Here is a 16,303-nt window from a genome sequence, read left to right on the forward strand (position 1 = left end):
AAAGCTCATCTGGTTGCAACGCCCCGGCAATAGGCAGGGACATCTTCTACTAGACCATGTAGCTTAAAGCACCACCAAGCCTGGCCTTCAACACTTCCAGGGATGGGGCAGCCACAACCTCTCTGGGAAACCTGTGCCAATGCCTCACCACTCTTATTGTCCAGCATTTCTTCCTAATATCCAATAGAAAGAGCTTAAGGCTATTCCCCCTCTTCCCGGCATGCCCTTAGAAAGAGGCCCTCTCCAGCCTTCTTCCAGGCCCCCACCAGGTACTGGAAGGGGCTCTAGAAGTTCTAAAAGGTCAACAACAGACAACAGCCATTGGCCACTTACCGTGACCCTGGACAGTCATGAGCCAAACATTCTGGAGTCTGGGAGTTAGAGGGATGGGCCAATCAGCAGGCTCTGATCCAGGTGACATCACAATGACTGAAGAACACCTGAGGCAGTTGCAGGGGCAGAGCATCAGGAGGACAGTGCAGAGTGAGCTTCTGTCTTGCCTCCCTCTTGTCCCCTTTGGGTATTGGTGTCATTCTCTGGAAGTCACCCAGGACCTTCTTGAGTCAGAAAAGGAATGCCAAAAGAAATGGGTAGAATTAGTCATTTGATAGAGCTTCCCAGCTGTGAAATCCACAGACTTGGAGAGATTGCCGACCTAGTGACTTCTGTTCGCCTCTCACGCATCCGTAAGGAAAAGCTAGCACTGGCCATGAAGAATGAAGGCTATATTCCAAAGCTGTTACAGCTTTTCCAAGTCTGTGAGAGTGTAAAGAACACTGAAGGTTTGCATCTTCTGTTTGACATTGTGAGAGGAATTTTGTACCTGGACAAGGCCATTCTGTTTGAGGTGATGTTTTCTGATGAGTGTATTCTGGATGTTGTTGGATGCCTTGAATATGATCCTTGTTTGGCTCAGCCAGGATGGCACAGGGAATTCTTGACCAAAACAACAAAGCTTCAGGAGGTTATTCCTGTCAGAGACCCTGAACTCAGGCAAAAAATCCACCAGATATCTAGGGCACAGTACATTCACACCATCATCATGCCTAATCCATCAGATTTTGAAGCGGGTTTTCTTTCTACTCTCAATTCCTTCATCAGCTCTAGCAAAGAGGAGATTTTACAGGCATTGCAGGTAAGCGTTTTTTAATGTGGCTTAGATGGGATCTGTAGAGATCCGTCTGACTGTAGTTTGGAAATGGTTTAAAGCTGGTGAACATTGTGTAAGTTAGTCACAGGCACGATGTTTTGAATGCTTTCCCTTCTTTCTGATACCTTGGATTTTTTGTATTTTCAAAATGATACATTTCGGGTGAATATCCTAATACTTTTTATTGGCTGTAACAAAATAAAGTCCTTCACTTTGATTGCCAAACAAACCTTTGGAGCTGGTTTTGTATAAGTATTTAAGGAACATGCAACTTCCAGTATTTCATTCCAGGGACATTTATTACACTGTTTTCCATTTAAAGGGGTGCAGAGAAATGGGTGGACAAATATGGCAGAAAGTGCCAAAACACTTGAGAGATTATGACATTCTTGGGTTTCTTGGAGTGTAAAGAATGAAATGCTTAACACTAAGAGTAGTGTTGTCCTATATATCCTTAAATATCTTATACCGGTAGAGGATGTGAATCTGAAAAGCAAATAATGGTCGCAAAATTTTCCCATCTTAGCAAAGCAGAGGGCCTGCATGTGGGGGAGCTGGTTTTACTGCAAGTAAGATTCAAGAGAATGTGGCTGCAGCCAAATTCAATCTGTTAATGGAGTCCTCCTCACAGAGATGGACTGAAAAGGTGCTTTGCAATGCTGCAGATTCAAAAGAGGGAAACCAATCCCCTTGGGATGTTCACAGTGTAGTATGAATGGTGCAGGTACAGTAGGGCCAAAGTTTTCTCTTGGTTAACACTTTTTACGTCAAAGTGTACCAGTTGCTTCCCTAGGAGTTGATGTGCAAAGTGCTGTGAGGAAGTCTAACACAAATTAGGACTGTTCTTCTCTGTCCTTTTGAGGTGTGTGGTGTAGCAAATCCAACAGGGAGTCTGTGGAGTTTGGCCGAACTACAAAGCATAGGGATTGCACGGCAGAGAAGGAAAGGAAATGTCATACTGTAGAGACGAATTTAGGGATCATCCCCTGTGCCCAGCTTTACCTGTGGCTCTGGTGTCCTGTAGATGCTTCAGCTTCACAGGAGGAGAGCTGAAAGTGCAGGAAATGATCCTGCTGGATGTGTACTCTAGCATTTGCCTTCTTTGTGATAAAAAATAATGGCAGTGTGGAAAGTTTGACTTTGTGCAGTTTGGGATCCTAGAAAGATCATATTTTCACTTTCCAGAAGGCACTGTGTAATTTGTGTTCTTTTTGCATGCTCCACAGAAAGATGAGGAATTTTTGCCTGAAGTTTTTGCACAATTAACAAATGAAGCTACTGCTGGTGAGCAACAATGGGAGTTGGTAAGTCAGCAGTCTTGGTGGTTCTTCAAAGACTTTAAATGAGAGGGATGAAGTAGAAAGTGAAACTGTCCTTTGAGTTCTGCAGTCTTAGAAGTACTTCTGGAGAATCAGGCAGTACAGCCCCCAGTACAAATTGTAACTGTTTCCTCTTTTCAGAGAGTTTTCTGACTCACATACACAAGACTTTTTTTTTTTTCCTGTGCACCAGATGAAGTTTTTCAAGGAATTCTGTGCCTTTTCTTTCACATTGCCTGAGAAAAGAGATGAATTTCTTCAAACTTTGGCAAAGTTGGGATTTCTTCCAACTCTTGAAATGTTAATGGTAAGTGAAAACTTAGAACTGGTTTTAATAAAATGAAAAAAGTGAGAAAAGCAAGCCCGCAGCCTTATAGTTTTTTTGTTTGTTTGTTTGTTTTTTGTTTGTTTGTTTGTTTGTTTGTTTGTTTGTTTGTTTTAATCTGCTGAGCATCTTTGTGTAAGTCTGATTGGAGAGTTTTGCTCTGCTGAGAGTGGAGGTCTCTGATAATGTCCGGAATCCAGAAGCTGCCAACAGTTCTGCTCTGGAGTAGCCTGGCTTCACTGCTCTTACTATTTTTACTTTTCAGACTTCACGATGAAGAAGTCTGAAGGCTGTGAAGTCTCTGTGACAAAGTAGTCAAAAGGTGAAAAAGACTTTTTCATGTGGAAGCATGATTGTTGTTTTTTTTTTTTTAATCAGAGAAAATCACATGCCTCAAAGAAAGTTCTGGATTCTTGTTGCCTGTAAATGGGTACAGAAACTGTGGTACACTTTGATTTGTACAGTTGGTCCTTTAATATAAAATTACTAAATTGTGGATAGTAGGCATAGAATATCAGTAAAGTTAGATATTGAAGCAATTAGGCTAGAAACATTCTGAATGTTTCTAGCCTAAGTTAGGGCTCTCAAATACACAGAAAGCCTTTTGTTCTTGCTAAAGGAGGAAAATAGTAGGGAAAGGATTTGCCTGGTTCCTTGTTGTTTTCCTGTAACCATATTATCGTGTTTCTCATGAAAATATTTGTAACAAAATGTTCTCCAGTTTTTAAACTGCCGCCTCTTTGCAGCTTCACGTGATAATAAATACTAAACTTTATTTACCCTAACAAATAATCTTTTTTTTCTTTTTTTTTTTTTTTTTTTTTTTTTTTTTTTTTTTTTTTTTTTTGTGAGGGAATGGGTGATCTGCAAGTTAGATCTGCTGCTACAGATATATTGTCTTATCTAGTAGAATTTAGTCCAGCCACCATTCAACAATTTGTAATGCAAGAGGCCCAGCAGAGTGAGAATGTAAGTAAAAGTGATTTGGAGTTTGTTGAATAGACCAGTTCTAGGGCAAACAGAAAAATAACCAGAAAAATAAAATCTAAATTTCTGTGTTTTGTTTTAATTTTTATTTTTAAAAAATTGCAGAAAGTGGGGAACTCATTCTATTCTTGAGAGTAATTATTTTGTGATTTCTTTCTTTGGGTTTTATTTTTTTGCAGGATACCCAACTCATCACTGAGGTCATCGAGCAGATAATCTGTAGTCCAAACCCTGAATTTGGAGGAGATAATCAGTTAATGGAGATTTTGTGTGCTCTGATAGATCCAGAAAAAATGCTGGCCATAGCTAGTGTAAGAGAATATGAATGGCAGAAAACATGATACTGTCTTGGTAAACTTATATTGTGGGCAGACGATAGAAAATTGTAGGGTTTTTCTAGTTGGGTGGAGTGTGGTCTGATAGTGACTTTAAAGATAAGCTAATTTTGCTGATGAAAGGTATGTGTCTGGGACATTGAGCCAGTATTAAACCACACAATCCCACATGTCCGTGCCATAGCACTGTCTGACCATAGCTCTCTCATCTGGATGATAAATCCTGAAAGATTTTAATACATTGTTATGTACCAGAATACCTGTAAAATGGTTTACAGGTTCTTCTGGGCAAAACTACATGCATTTTAGAATGGTTTAAGGACACTTTGTCAAGCACTTTGAGTCACTGATGTTTTTTCCAGTATATATTTGCATCCATGCTGGGAATTCTTTTAGTGATAGCTAGTTGTTTGGAGACACAAGAAACAAAAGTTTGTCCCAAAATAAAGAAATTGATCTTGTGTGAAGACAGTGCTGCAAATCCAAAGAACTCAGTAGAATTCTTTGTAGGCTGTTTCTTCTGTTACTACTCTTTTATTTAAAAGGTTGTGTGTGAATGCCAGTGTTTAATGAAGTAATTGTTGTTTTAGAATTTAGAAATATTTGAATTTCTCGATATCTTCTACGGCCGTTACATTCATGTTCTTACAGCGCCGCTCCTGGCTGACCCATCAGAAGAATGGTATGAAATAGGTAATGACAATTTAAATTTTTTTCCCTTTTGAAGAGCCTTACAGTCCTGGTAACAGCAATGGATCTGTGATGCCTGCTGGGAATACACTTGCTGCAAGCTGCTGTTACTCCAGGGACAGGGACTCTGGGGACAGAACTATTCATAGCCCTTTCCTGAAGCTGTGAATGCTGACATAGCTTGATGGTGTACTTTGTAAAGATGGGCTTCCTTCATGTATATTGAGAATAATGTCGTAGTCTTACTAGTCTAATTTTAAAAAATATTTACTGTAAAGGCAAAAAGCCACAGTTGTGTTTGTTGTTTTGCTCTGACCCAATGTCCTGCTTCCCAAAGCAATCCAGTAAAACAAAAAGTCCACTAAAAATCTGTCAGGAACTGCAATAGCAACTGAGCTCAGTGTACTTTGACAGTACTTTTTTTTTTTTTTTACAACTTATGGCATTACTTTTTCTTGTAGATAATTATCAAACAGCAGAAATACTTGCCTCAGTTTTGGAGCTGTTGTCTTTTTGTGTGGAACGGCACAAGTATCACATGAAGATTTTCATTATCAAGAAAGATCTCCTAAGAAGAACACTGGTCTTGATGAAATCCAAACACAAATTTCTGGCCTTGTGTGCGTATGGAACCATAGTGATTTCCTTTTTCAAGGCTTTGTGTGTCCTGTGTGGAAGGCGTACCAGTACCAATGTACACTTGAACTCAGAATTCCTGTTCATTTGCTGGGTGTTACAGGCTGCAATTAAGTAATTTGGAAAAAATGAGGTAGCAGCTCTCTGTAAGCACAGACCAATGCAGTTTCTTGTAGGAAGAGGATTGTTGTCTCCATTGAAATCTACAGGGATCCTTTCAAATCTTAATTACAGGATCCTTTGCAATCAGATTTCTTGCCTCATTTCAGTGGACATTTTATCCTTTCTTAATAATGTCCTAAATCTGGTTCTCCTTGTGGAGAGTGAATGAAATTCTGTGAACCAGGATCTTTAAAGAATTAGGACTTGTTCTGGGAGGGGAACAAGGACAAAAGCACAGTGGGGAGTTAATAGTTTAACTTCATGCATGCTGGAATGCATTGCTGCTGGACTTGAGAAAGAAATCCATGGTTCCTGATGACCTTCAAATACCCAGGAAAGTCCAAAAAGGAAAGAAAGGTGACCTGTCAACAAATCTGCTTCTGCACTTTGGGGGTGCATCTTCCTCTTGGGGTAACTTCAGGTTTTTCAATTCTTCCACAAGAAGGTGAGAGCCTGGCATATGGTTGTTGAATGTCTGAATGTCTTTCTTCACACAGGTGCTCTTCGCTTTATGAGGAGGATAATTGGCCTGAAAGATGAACTTTATTACCATTACATCACTCTGGGAAACCTGTTTGAACCAGTTGTAAATGCTGTGTTGGACAACAGGAATAAGTGCAACCTGCTCAAGTCTGCCTCGATGGAGCTGTTTGAATTCATCCAAAAGGTGAGTTCAGTAGCAGCCTTAGCACCAACATGTCCATGACCTCGCAGGGTGAGAGGCAAAAGGCAGATTTTCCAAGACAGCAACATCCTGTTTTGCTGGAAGAGTCACAAATGGAACTGAGTCTATCATCCATTTCTAAGGGAAGTTTAATAATTCTTTCTAGATCTCAGTTTTTTCCTAAGAATAAACCTGATTGCTTCCTGTTTGCTCTTAACAATAATATTTTGGTTCTGGACAGGGAATCAGTTACTTTCCAAAATAAAGTTAAAAACTTTCTGACTTTCTGCATGTGAACATTTGAGACTGAAACCCTGTATTGTTCTTATTCAGGAGGATATTCAGTTCCTTATTGCACATATAGTTGAGAACTTCTCTGATGCACTGGAATCTGTCAAATACATTCACACATTCCAGGTACTGAAGACAAAATATGAACAAGAAAAATACCAGCAAAATGAGAAACTGAACAGGTATGGCCCAGTTTCTGTCTTATGAGGCTGCCAGTGACTGCTATTCTGCAGGCTTGCTGGTTAGTTTTTAATTTCCCATAGAGCAGCAGAAGCAGGTGGCTGGGATTGGGGTTGGATTTCATTCTTGCCGAAAACTTCTTGAGTTAGAGAAATCCCCCATCTACCTTTCTTTGAGTAGAGCTGATGTGGTCAGTAGATTAAATGTTCTGTTCAGAAAACTCTCAGCTTATGAAAAGCATAATCTTGCTTTGGTCTTCTGAGTTAGGATTCAGTCTGCCTCATCATCAGTCTGCCTGGGTATTTGTGAAGATTATGGTGTGGGTGGAAGCAGGGATAGAGCTGGATTGCCTTCTCCAAGTCAAATAATTCTAAAGCTTTGGAATCCTTTTATGACCTGTCTGAGCCTGAAACATCAGGCAAAGTTTCAATCACTTATCCTATGTCTCTTGCCAGTGTCTCCTTCAGATTGCCTGGTGAGACATGTGTCAAAGCAGCAGTCTCACAAGAGGATGAAGATGTGCAATTCAGTGAAGGTGAAGAGAAGGCAGTTCCAACATCACCAGCAAGCTCCAATGGCTCCTATCCAACGTATACAACCCTGACAACAGTGGTGACAGCCCCCAAGGTGGGAGAGAACTTTTATGGAAGCTCCTGTCCTCACATAGGGCAGTAGAGCAGCCTCGTGGAGCTTTACTGGGTGTAATGCGGAACAGTCAGCAATAGCCTTGTACAGAGTACCTTATCAGGGACAAATTCACCCAAATCTCTGACTAGTTTCACTAAGAGTGAAATCCTGATTAGTTTGGGGTAAGGTTCAAGGAGGATAAGGTGGGACTGGAGTCTGTTGTTAAAGTCAGGGACAAATTCACCCAAATCTCTGACTAGTTTCGCTAAGAGTGAAATCCTGATTAGTTTGGGGTAAGGTTTAAGGAGGATAAGGTGGGACTGGAGTCTGTTGTTAATCTGGTAGGTACAGGCCAATTTTGCCTCTTCTGCATGACTGAACTGTTACTCCTTGGCTTTCTTCCCTGACCAGCTGGTACCCTGTGTCTGTGACATACAGACAAGATTGCCTTTTTTGGAATGTATTCCCCATCAGGGAATTTATAAGTGTTTTCAAGCAGAAAAAATGCAGGAAGTGATACCTGGTTTGTGCCTTTTACAGCTGAGCATTATTTGAATCTTAGCTTCAGAGCAGCTACAGAAAACTGTGGCAAGAATTTTATTGCTCACTCCTAAGTCTTGGGGGCAAAACAGATGTGCAGTGTGTATTTTTTCAATGTGGGAATTTAATTTTTTTACCTTTTTCTAATTAACAGAGAGGTGTATTTGAAGTATTTGGTTATCCTGATGATGAAGATGATGAGACATTGCCAAAGAAAAGAGCTCATCTGGATTCCTAAAGGAAACTGAAATTTTTAAATAAGAACTTTTAGTATGGGTTTTCCAGTGCTGCAACTGTTTAATGTTAAAATACAGAACCAGCTGCAATCCATCACATAGACCTCTCTTGTAATATATGTTATTATACAATATTAATGTAATGTAGTGGTAATACATGTTTATAATACAATGTAATACAATACAATATAATATAACTAATATAAATAATCTTACAAAATATAGTAGTAATATATAGTAACATATGTTAGGTCTGTTTCTCATGGATTAGTTTAATGTGAAGCCATTTCTATGTTTTGGAGATGTAGTTAGTAGTTAGTTTATGGAAGTGGTTAGTTTTAATTGTAGCTCTTGTTTGAAAAAAAATTCCTTTCTATATAGATATATAAAATAGCTTTTTCTCTCAAACAAGTTTATTTTGTATTAAAGATCCAAATGTACTTGTTTTACACAATTTGTAAATATATGACAATAATAATGCTGAGCTGTAAAATTCAGGAATTAAAATTGGACTCTGTAATTTTGTAAGATGCGTTATTTGTAAGTTATATTTTAATAAAAAGTTACATGAAACCTGACTAGGTGGATTTGCTTCTTTTCCTGTGAGTTACTGTTGTAGTCAATGATGCCATGCGCTATGCAAAGGATAACTCCACTCTTGGCTTCACTTTCAATCTGTCAGGGCCAAGCCAGAACAGGGTTTAAAAAAGATTTCTACTCTTTTGAAACTGAAGTGCAGGTGACATCTCAAACTTTGCAACCAAAGCAATTATTTTTGCCTAAAGTTGCTTTATTTTAGCAGATTTCAGTATCTGGTTTTCTATAGGCTCTCAAGAGGCTGAGGCCAGTGGTTGAACAAGTCTGTACTGCAGGGATGCTCAGCAGCCCTGCTGCTGAACACATCAGTGAATTTCCAGCATTGACTTTCTGGGAAGTCAGTGTCCATGTAATTTGAAATACTGATATATAAAGTATTGAGCTGCTTGCCTGAAAGCTCTGTAAAACTAAGTGTAAAATTAGAAAACAAATCCTTTTGCTTATTGATGATGCAATTTATTCTCAAAACATCCATCTTTTCTGGGGGTCTGTGATGAGCTTCTCAAAACCAAGTTGCTTCCTTCCAACTACTTTGCCTTTGAACTGAAAGATACCCTGAATCAAGGTGAAGCCAGCTTGAGCTTCTCCAGCAGTGCACTGTCTTCCTGTCCTGCACTTCCAACCCTCCTACTGACTTGGCTTTTCCATGGGAGGCAACTTGGCAGGGGATGGCAGCACCCACCCTTCCAAGTGCCTTGTTCTTCTAATATGTATCAGCATCGTGTCACTTCTGTTCCCTTGGGTGAGGGATACAGAATAAGGATTTCATCATTTGAAAACTCCCAAAGAGGAAAACAAGAACAGAGCAAATTTTTTGCCTATGTAAAATTAGACTTTTCAATAGAAAAATGTTATTTTTCCATTCAGCTGTGGGGAAAAAAAAAATCCCTGAGATTGATGGGAGCCTAAACAGTAGGTCACAGATTAGGAGCTAAAAAGCATTTTAGCTATTCATTAGTCAAGTTATTGGTTATCACAGATGTATCATTTATTCCCATTAAGCTGCAGCAATCCCCATTAATGTGACATTTCATCTTGCATGAGGAAAATGGGGTTTTCCAAAAACATTCTGTGTCTATTTGAACCACATGCTAAGGCCATGTGTTTGAGAAAACTTACTTTAAGATTTTGTACTTTGGTCATCTTGGCTGGGTATGAAATGAAAAAAGAAAATAAGAAGCAATGGGATGCACTGCTAACCAAAATCACTTCAGCAGAAATCTGTAGCATATTTGTCAGAGCACTTTCTTTAGAAACCTGTAACAGAAACTCATTTTTTATTTAACTGTATAAAAGAAATGTTCAGCTTCCAAGCCTTATAGCTCAGGAGGAAATTTAATTATTATATCTAGAATAGTTTGTTATACAATTTTTTAAATTACTTATTCTTAAGGTTTCTGTGAGGAGTTGCCCTCTTGACTTCTCAGAGCTGGTAATTACTTTGTCTGGAGAGAAGGGATAAAAAAATCAGGTAAGATTATCCCTGAAATGAGATGGAGTGCTGTGGGACAGGAGTGAAATGCAAAATTAGGTAAATTGAAAATGGATAAAATTTAGTTAAGTGGAGACATTTTATGCTGAAAATAAATTTCTATTAAAAAAAAACCCCAAAAAACCAAAACCAAACCTGACCAAAACTGACCAAACTAGAATAAATGTAACAACTATATGATGGCTCTTGACCAAGGCTGGCTTTTTAAGGGTACTCTAGACTTTAAAATATTTGAGTTGTTTACTTCAAAAGTGTGTGAATAGATATCACCTCCCCTGGCTGCACATACAGGGAAATTTAGACCTCACTAAGAGAGAGTGCAGGAGCCATGAAAGCATGAGTTCAAAGTGCTTCTCTGAATTATTTATCTCTTCAAGAAGATTTCTCTCTGCTAGAGAAATCTCTCTGTTACAGAAGTTAAGTAAATCTCTCTACATGGAAAGCAAACCAGGTTACAAACACTTCTTTGTGGCTATTCAGTATAGCTCATATTGGTGACTGTCCTATTCCAAATTAGAGATGGGCAAAAGGATCAACAATTTCTCTAAACAAAATTAATATGCAACCCTTACACTGGTTGCATTTCTTGTCTCCAGAAAGAAGCAAAAATCTGGGTGGTTTTATCTCTAAAAGTATGATGTGTGACTGAAAAAAATGTTTGTATTTGTGTGAGTGGACATTAAGGAATAAACTAAATACATGGCTCTTCCGTATTTTCCAGCTAGCTGTGGCATCAGGAGGGCTTGTTTTGGGTGACTCTTGTGTATGTGCTAGACACTGTCACAAGAAGTACATGCATCTTGCAGACTGCTCACCACATAAAGCTATTTATTTTCTAAAGCCTTCTCTCTACTGACAGCTTATATTCAACATTTAGGAGAGACTAAATTATGAAGCTGTATTTATGGAGAAAAAAATACAGTTTTATCGTCTGAAGCTGTTGCATAAGGCAATTCTTTGTTTCAGGAGTTTGCTGCAGATGTATTTCTGGTGTTGTGCTTTGACAGCCTGAGAGTTAATACACATCTTAAAGCAACCCTTGTGTTCTCTCTCGTCCTGTCTGTACTTCTGGTGGTCACAGATAACAAAGGCAGAGAATATCATTCTGTGACATATCACCATACTTCCATCACTGAGACCTCTTTTTTATTTGATTTCAGGTTTCTGTGGTTACCATTTAGTGAATTAAGACACAGCTTCAACATGAAGGACCAAGATGTCAGAAAAGCTATTAATAATGATTATACAATTAATAATGATTATACATTTTTTTTGCCCTGAAAATATCCAAAGCATTAGATTCCTCAAATGCCCATGCCAAATTAAATGGGTTTTTTTGTTTGTTTTGGTTTTTGTTCTGTTTTGTTTTCTTTTTTATTTCTTAATTTTCTGTTGTATCTTAATGTTTGTCATCCTCTTCCTCCTGTACTATGGAAGAGGCCCACAATGGCCTAGTCCTTTCCTCATCTTGACACCATATTATGCTTCAGTGGCCCCACCTATAAAAGGAGAACAATGATCCCACCGTAAGAAGTCACAGGAAAGTCATTGGGGAAAACCAACACGTGTGAGTTAAGATGATAATAGATGATGCTCAGAAATGGAGAAAATGTAATAGTGGAGGAAGACAAAGGAAGTAGCTGGAGGGTGTCTTGCAGCAGGAGGTTTTATAGAGTGCCAAGAAATGGGTGTTGGATGTCCGTGTGGTCTGCCTTTATTAATCTTGCAGGCTGTGCAGTTCTGAGGAAAAGTGATTGCCTGATAGATATTTGCCTTGACATCAGTTGGGTAAGGTTACAAACAATTGAGCTCATTTAACAAGACAAATATGAGAAATCAGGAAATAAAACTGACTAGATATTGAGCCCTTATACTCCAAATAAGGAGGAACTCTACAGTGATTAATCTGTTTTATCAAAATTGGAAAAAACAATAGAAAGGCAAGTTACTAAGCTTAAGTCACATACATGTTGTAGTTTCACCCAGTGATTTCATTGTGTATAAACTTTTTTCATGCCAAGTAGGAATAAAATATGAAGCTATATTTAGCATCCTTTTAGGTCAATCTGCTGTAATTCACTGAAATTTATTTTTCAGTACCGCAAGTATTCATTTGACATGGAGATCCTTCAGCTCTGCCTGCCTGGCTATTTATCAGATGTGGGGAGAAGCTTTTTTTTCTCCACATAAATGAGTCTTTAGTCATTTCCTGTTTGGCTTATTTTTTTAATAATTTGTTCCAATAAATACTTGACACTTAGGCATAGCAACAGGCCCAGAGTAAACATCAGACTTTGTGACAGTGAAATATCACAGGACTGTGGAAATAGTACACAGTCTGATTCCATACATTTGCTTTGTGCATACCCCCTTCTCTCACTTGCACTTTCACCATCTGGGGATATGTCTCAATATTGACAACTCAGAGACAAACCAGTCTTCATCCAAATTCTGCTATAAACAATACAAATATCCACCTAATTAGATATCTATTGTATTTTCTGCAGTAAGTCCTATTTATCTCTGTATTCGTGAAGAAGTCCAAGGCAATGTCCTGGATCAGTGCAAATCAGTTTAAATTTCACAGCTATCCCAGGAGTATTCCAGAATAGAAGTGTGAGGAGTTGAAGAAGTCTGACTGCCTTGAAACATTATTGAAGTTGGCACCTCAACTGTAGGTTGTTGTAGCTTGAAGCAAATCTAAGCTACAGAAGACCATGTCTTTTCTTGGAAAACAAATATGAGAAAGGCCCAGAAAACAGAACAGTTGGTTATTTTACCTCCAGAAAACGGAAATAATTCATGGTCACTGTTACCCCGTTCAGAGGGGTCTCAGGATGAGGGAAGAGACGACAAAGTTGACTCCATGTATCAGAAGGATTGATTTATTATTATATGATATATAAGATATAAAAACTATACTAAAAGAATAGAGAGAAAGATTTCACTACCAAGGCTAAGCTAAGAATAGAAAAAGAATGTCTAAACAAGGTCTTCTCAGCCCGAGACCAGCCGGACAGGTGTTCTGTGATAGGCTCTCAATTGCAAACAGTTTGACGGGGCCAATCACAGACATCCCCCCATTGCATTCCACAGCAGCAGATAAGAATTGTTTACAGTTTGTTCCTGAGGCCTCTCAGCTCTCAGGAGATGAAAGATCCTAAGTAAAGGATTTTTCATAAACCGTGTCGGTGACAGTCACTGTCTCTAGCAGGGGCCCAGATCCACAAAACCCAATGAAACTGAATTGTTTGGGGTTTTTTGAATGTGAATAGCATATTTTGTCAGTGAATGCCTTACTTTGTCCTGGCTTCATGTAGATGAGGCTTTAAAGTTTTGGCCTGTCAGGCCAAAGGCCAAGGCAGGAGGACATTGGTAGTTTCTGAGTGAGTTCAGTGAGAAGCCTGCAGAGCCATGCCAGCACTGCATGGAATGCAGGAGCTGCAGCCAACCAAGCCCTAGGCCTGTGAACGTTATCTGTCACTCTTAGTAGGAAATGTTTCCTTACCTGAGCAGAGGAAACACCTGAAAACTGGTTAGTTGTATCAGTGAAGGAGAGGATCTCTACATTTGTTCAAGGGTCCCAAGCCCACTGCTGTAATCAGTGTCTGTGCAGACTGCTGCATACCACCCCTTGGGAGATGAGAATTCATATTTTCTTGCTCTGACTACCTTCTTCTCCCAAGACATCCAATTTTTGCTGCAGTTATGTTAGCGTTCAGGAACACATAATCACGAGAAATTATTATATGCAGGTGCTTTTATTGAAGAGCTCTGGGTGTCAGGGGTACAAACCCAAATCTGACTCCGACATAAGTTCGGGATGAACATGTTTTTATATTCTACGGCTATATAAATTTCATGTTAATTATTAAACTTGTATTGTTCAATTGTATACATAAATTTCAGCCAAGCATAGCCTCCTTGGATTACAAACATACAGTTTCTCATGATCCTTCTTATGATTATACAATAATTATTTTTAATTACTAAACAATCATCACATCTAACAATTATATAATTTATCATACTACTTATGCAGGTGCAACACAAAGCTTAACATTTCAGAGTCTATCTTAACATTTTTCCAGGGCCCCACTATCAGTTGGAGGTAAGGAAGCAAGCCAGAGGGCCATCATTTGGTTCTTGAGGCAGCAGTACAGTGGTTGCAAATAGTGGTCAGCTTTTCATTCCTAGAGGACATGACTCAGATGACATTTAATGAGGCTGAAGAGCACAAACAGGATGGACTCCAGAGCTCAGAGGACATGCAGGAATGTAACTCCACTGTTTGTCAGACCCTGGAGGTATTAGCCACAACGTCTGGATTTTCCGAATTTCTTCAGTCTGACCAGCTCAGAGCAGCTAGGCAGACATCTTAGCTGATGGAATCCCATGTAACTGGATTGGAACACACTCCAAGTCCATATAAAACCACATGGAGCCATTTTTGTTAGTCAGAGTTGTGCTCTTTTATACAAGGCCAGGACATGCCCCACTATGGAATAAGTCTCCAACATCTTACATCAGTAATTCTATGTTTGTGACCCTGCCTGCAAGCATCATGCTGTACTCAGGTGCTCAGCTTGACAGGCCTCTTGGCTGCTGTCAGGTGATGCTTTTGCAGTGAGCATGTGCACTCTCTTGATACTCCACATGGCTAATTTATCTCTCCACTAACTGTGGAAGAGCAGCTGAACCAAACTATCTCGCTAAGGGAAGAGTAACTAGAGCCAAAGCCTCATTTAAAAATAATTCAGGACAGATGATGCCCCCTCAGGGGCTACACCCAAAAAATGGACAAAGGGGGACAGGTTTTACACTTTAAAAAGTTTGGTCCATTTGCATACTGGGGGTCAATCTGCAAATTATAGCTTTGAGTAATGAAGACATTTACCCTAAGTTTGCTCCTCCTTCAACTCACTTTTGTTTACATTTCTCTGGTCCTGAGACAGTAGCTTGTCCTTGATTCCCAGGCCTAGAGAAGAATTGTTATGTCTGACCAAAATGGGAAAGAAGTAGCTAACGCTCTATATAGAGTTTGGAGTTATACACTAAAGCATTGCAGGATTACAAATAAATGAAAAATATAAAAGCTAAAATCCTAAGGCATCAGTACAAGCTCAAAAATTAAGGAGTAGATGTAGATGTAGAGAAAGTAGATGTATTGCTGCAGAGAAAGCATGGAAGAGAAGAGAAAATGTGAGGAGAAAAGGCAGGAATATGAGCTGCTGCTCATGTTTCTTGTAGTGTCTTGGAGCCCAGTCCTCTGCTTCGTGGGTTGGGTTTCTTCTGTCCTTATTTAGTCTAATGCAATGCAAGGAAGTGAAGTGTTTCCACCAGGAAGGATTGTGTATCAATCATTACATTATTGACTTAGGAGTTCTCAGCTTTACTGCATGAGGTGGAGGGGACCAGGAGTAAGGGTGCTCATCACCAAGCTCCCAGCCCTGCTAGAACAACTTTACTGTTGCCATTTGAATGTATTAAACATTTGTAATGGATTTTAAAAGATCAGGGTAAGGAAGACCTATGGTAATTTTCAGTATCATTACTCTCAATGTATATAAATAATTATATCTGATATGTGAGGTAGATTTTTTTTCTTGGCAGACCAGTAAGGCAAAAAGCAACACTTCATTGATTAGTAGTTCCTCTCCCTCTCTCTTTCCTCCCTTCTAGATTAGAAACCTACAAAAATACTTTGTTACAGATAATTGTATTTACTTTCTTTTTATTTCTTTTGTTTATCTTCCTGGTTTGATCAGAAGATTGAGCTGAAAAATATCAGTCATTTGATACATATACATAATACTACATACTATTTCCTAACCTAAATAGATGTCTGTTGCTACTGCTCCTTCACCAAATTACTTTATCTCCAATCCTGTTTTATTTCTCAAGGAATAATTTCATTTTCTATGTGTGGATGGTTAGATTCAGAAAATTACTCTCCATTCACATATTTTGATTCTTGTATAATTCTCTCTTGCACTTTTGCTAGCTACTTTCTCCAGAGTCTTCCTCATTTAAAATCTTCAGATATTAAAGAGAGGAGAAAGGGAGCTTCTA

General features: G+C 39.0%; 1 protein-coding gene across 1 annotated transcript; it reads left to right on the plus strand.

Moving 5' to 3' along the window:
- Nucleotides 1-386: 386 nt before the first annotated feature.
- On the plus strand, nt 387-8,144 carry LOC103822202 (serine/threonine-protein phosphatase 4 regulatory subunit 3B-like). The gene is given in 12 exon segments (XM_030235432.1): nt 387-576; nt 579-1,135; nt 2,377-2,454; nt 2,663-2,776; nt 3,647-3,763; nt 3,961-4,092; nt 4,707-4,809; nt 5,268-5,426; nt 6,102-6,271; nt 6,602-6,741; nt 7,207-7,366; nt 8,061-8,144. Coding segments are annotated over 12 exon segments (2,004 nt in total).
- The last annotated feature ends 8,159 nt before the right edge of the window (nt 8,145-16,303 follow it).

Source organism: Serinus canaria, chromosome 3 (genome assembly GCF_022539315.1).
Source record: "Serinus canaria isolate serCan28SL12 chromosome 3, serCan2020, whole genome shotgun sequence".
Classification (NCBI taxonomy): Eukaryota; Metazoa; Chordata; class Aves; order Passeriformes; family Fringillidae; genus Serinus; species Serinus canaria.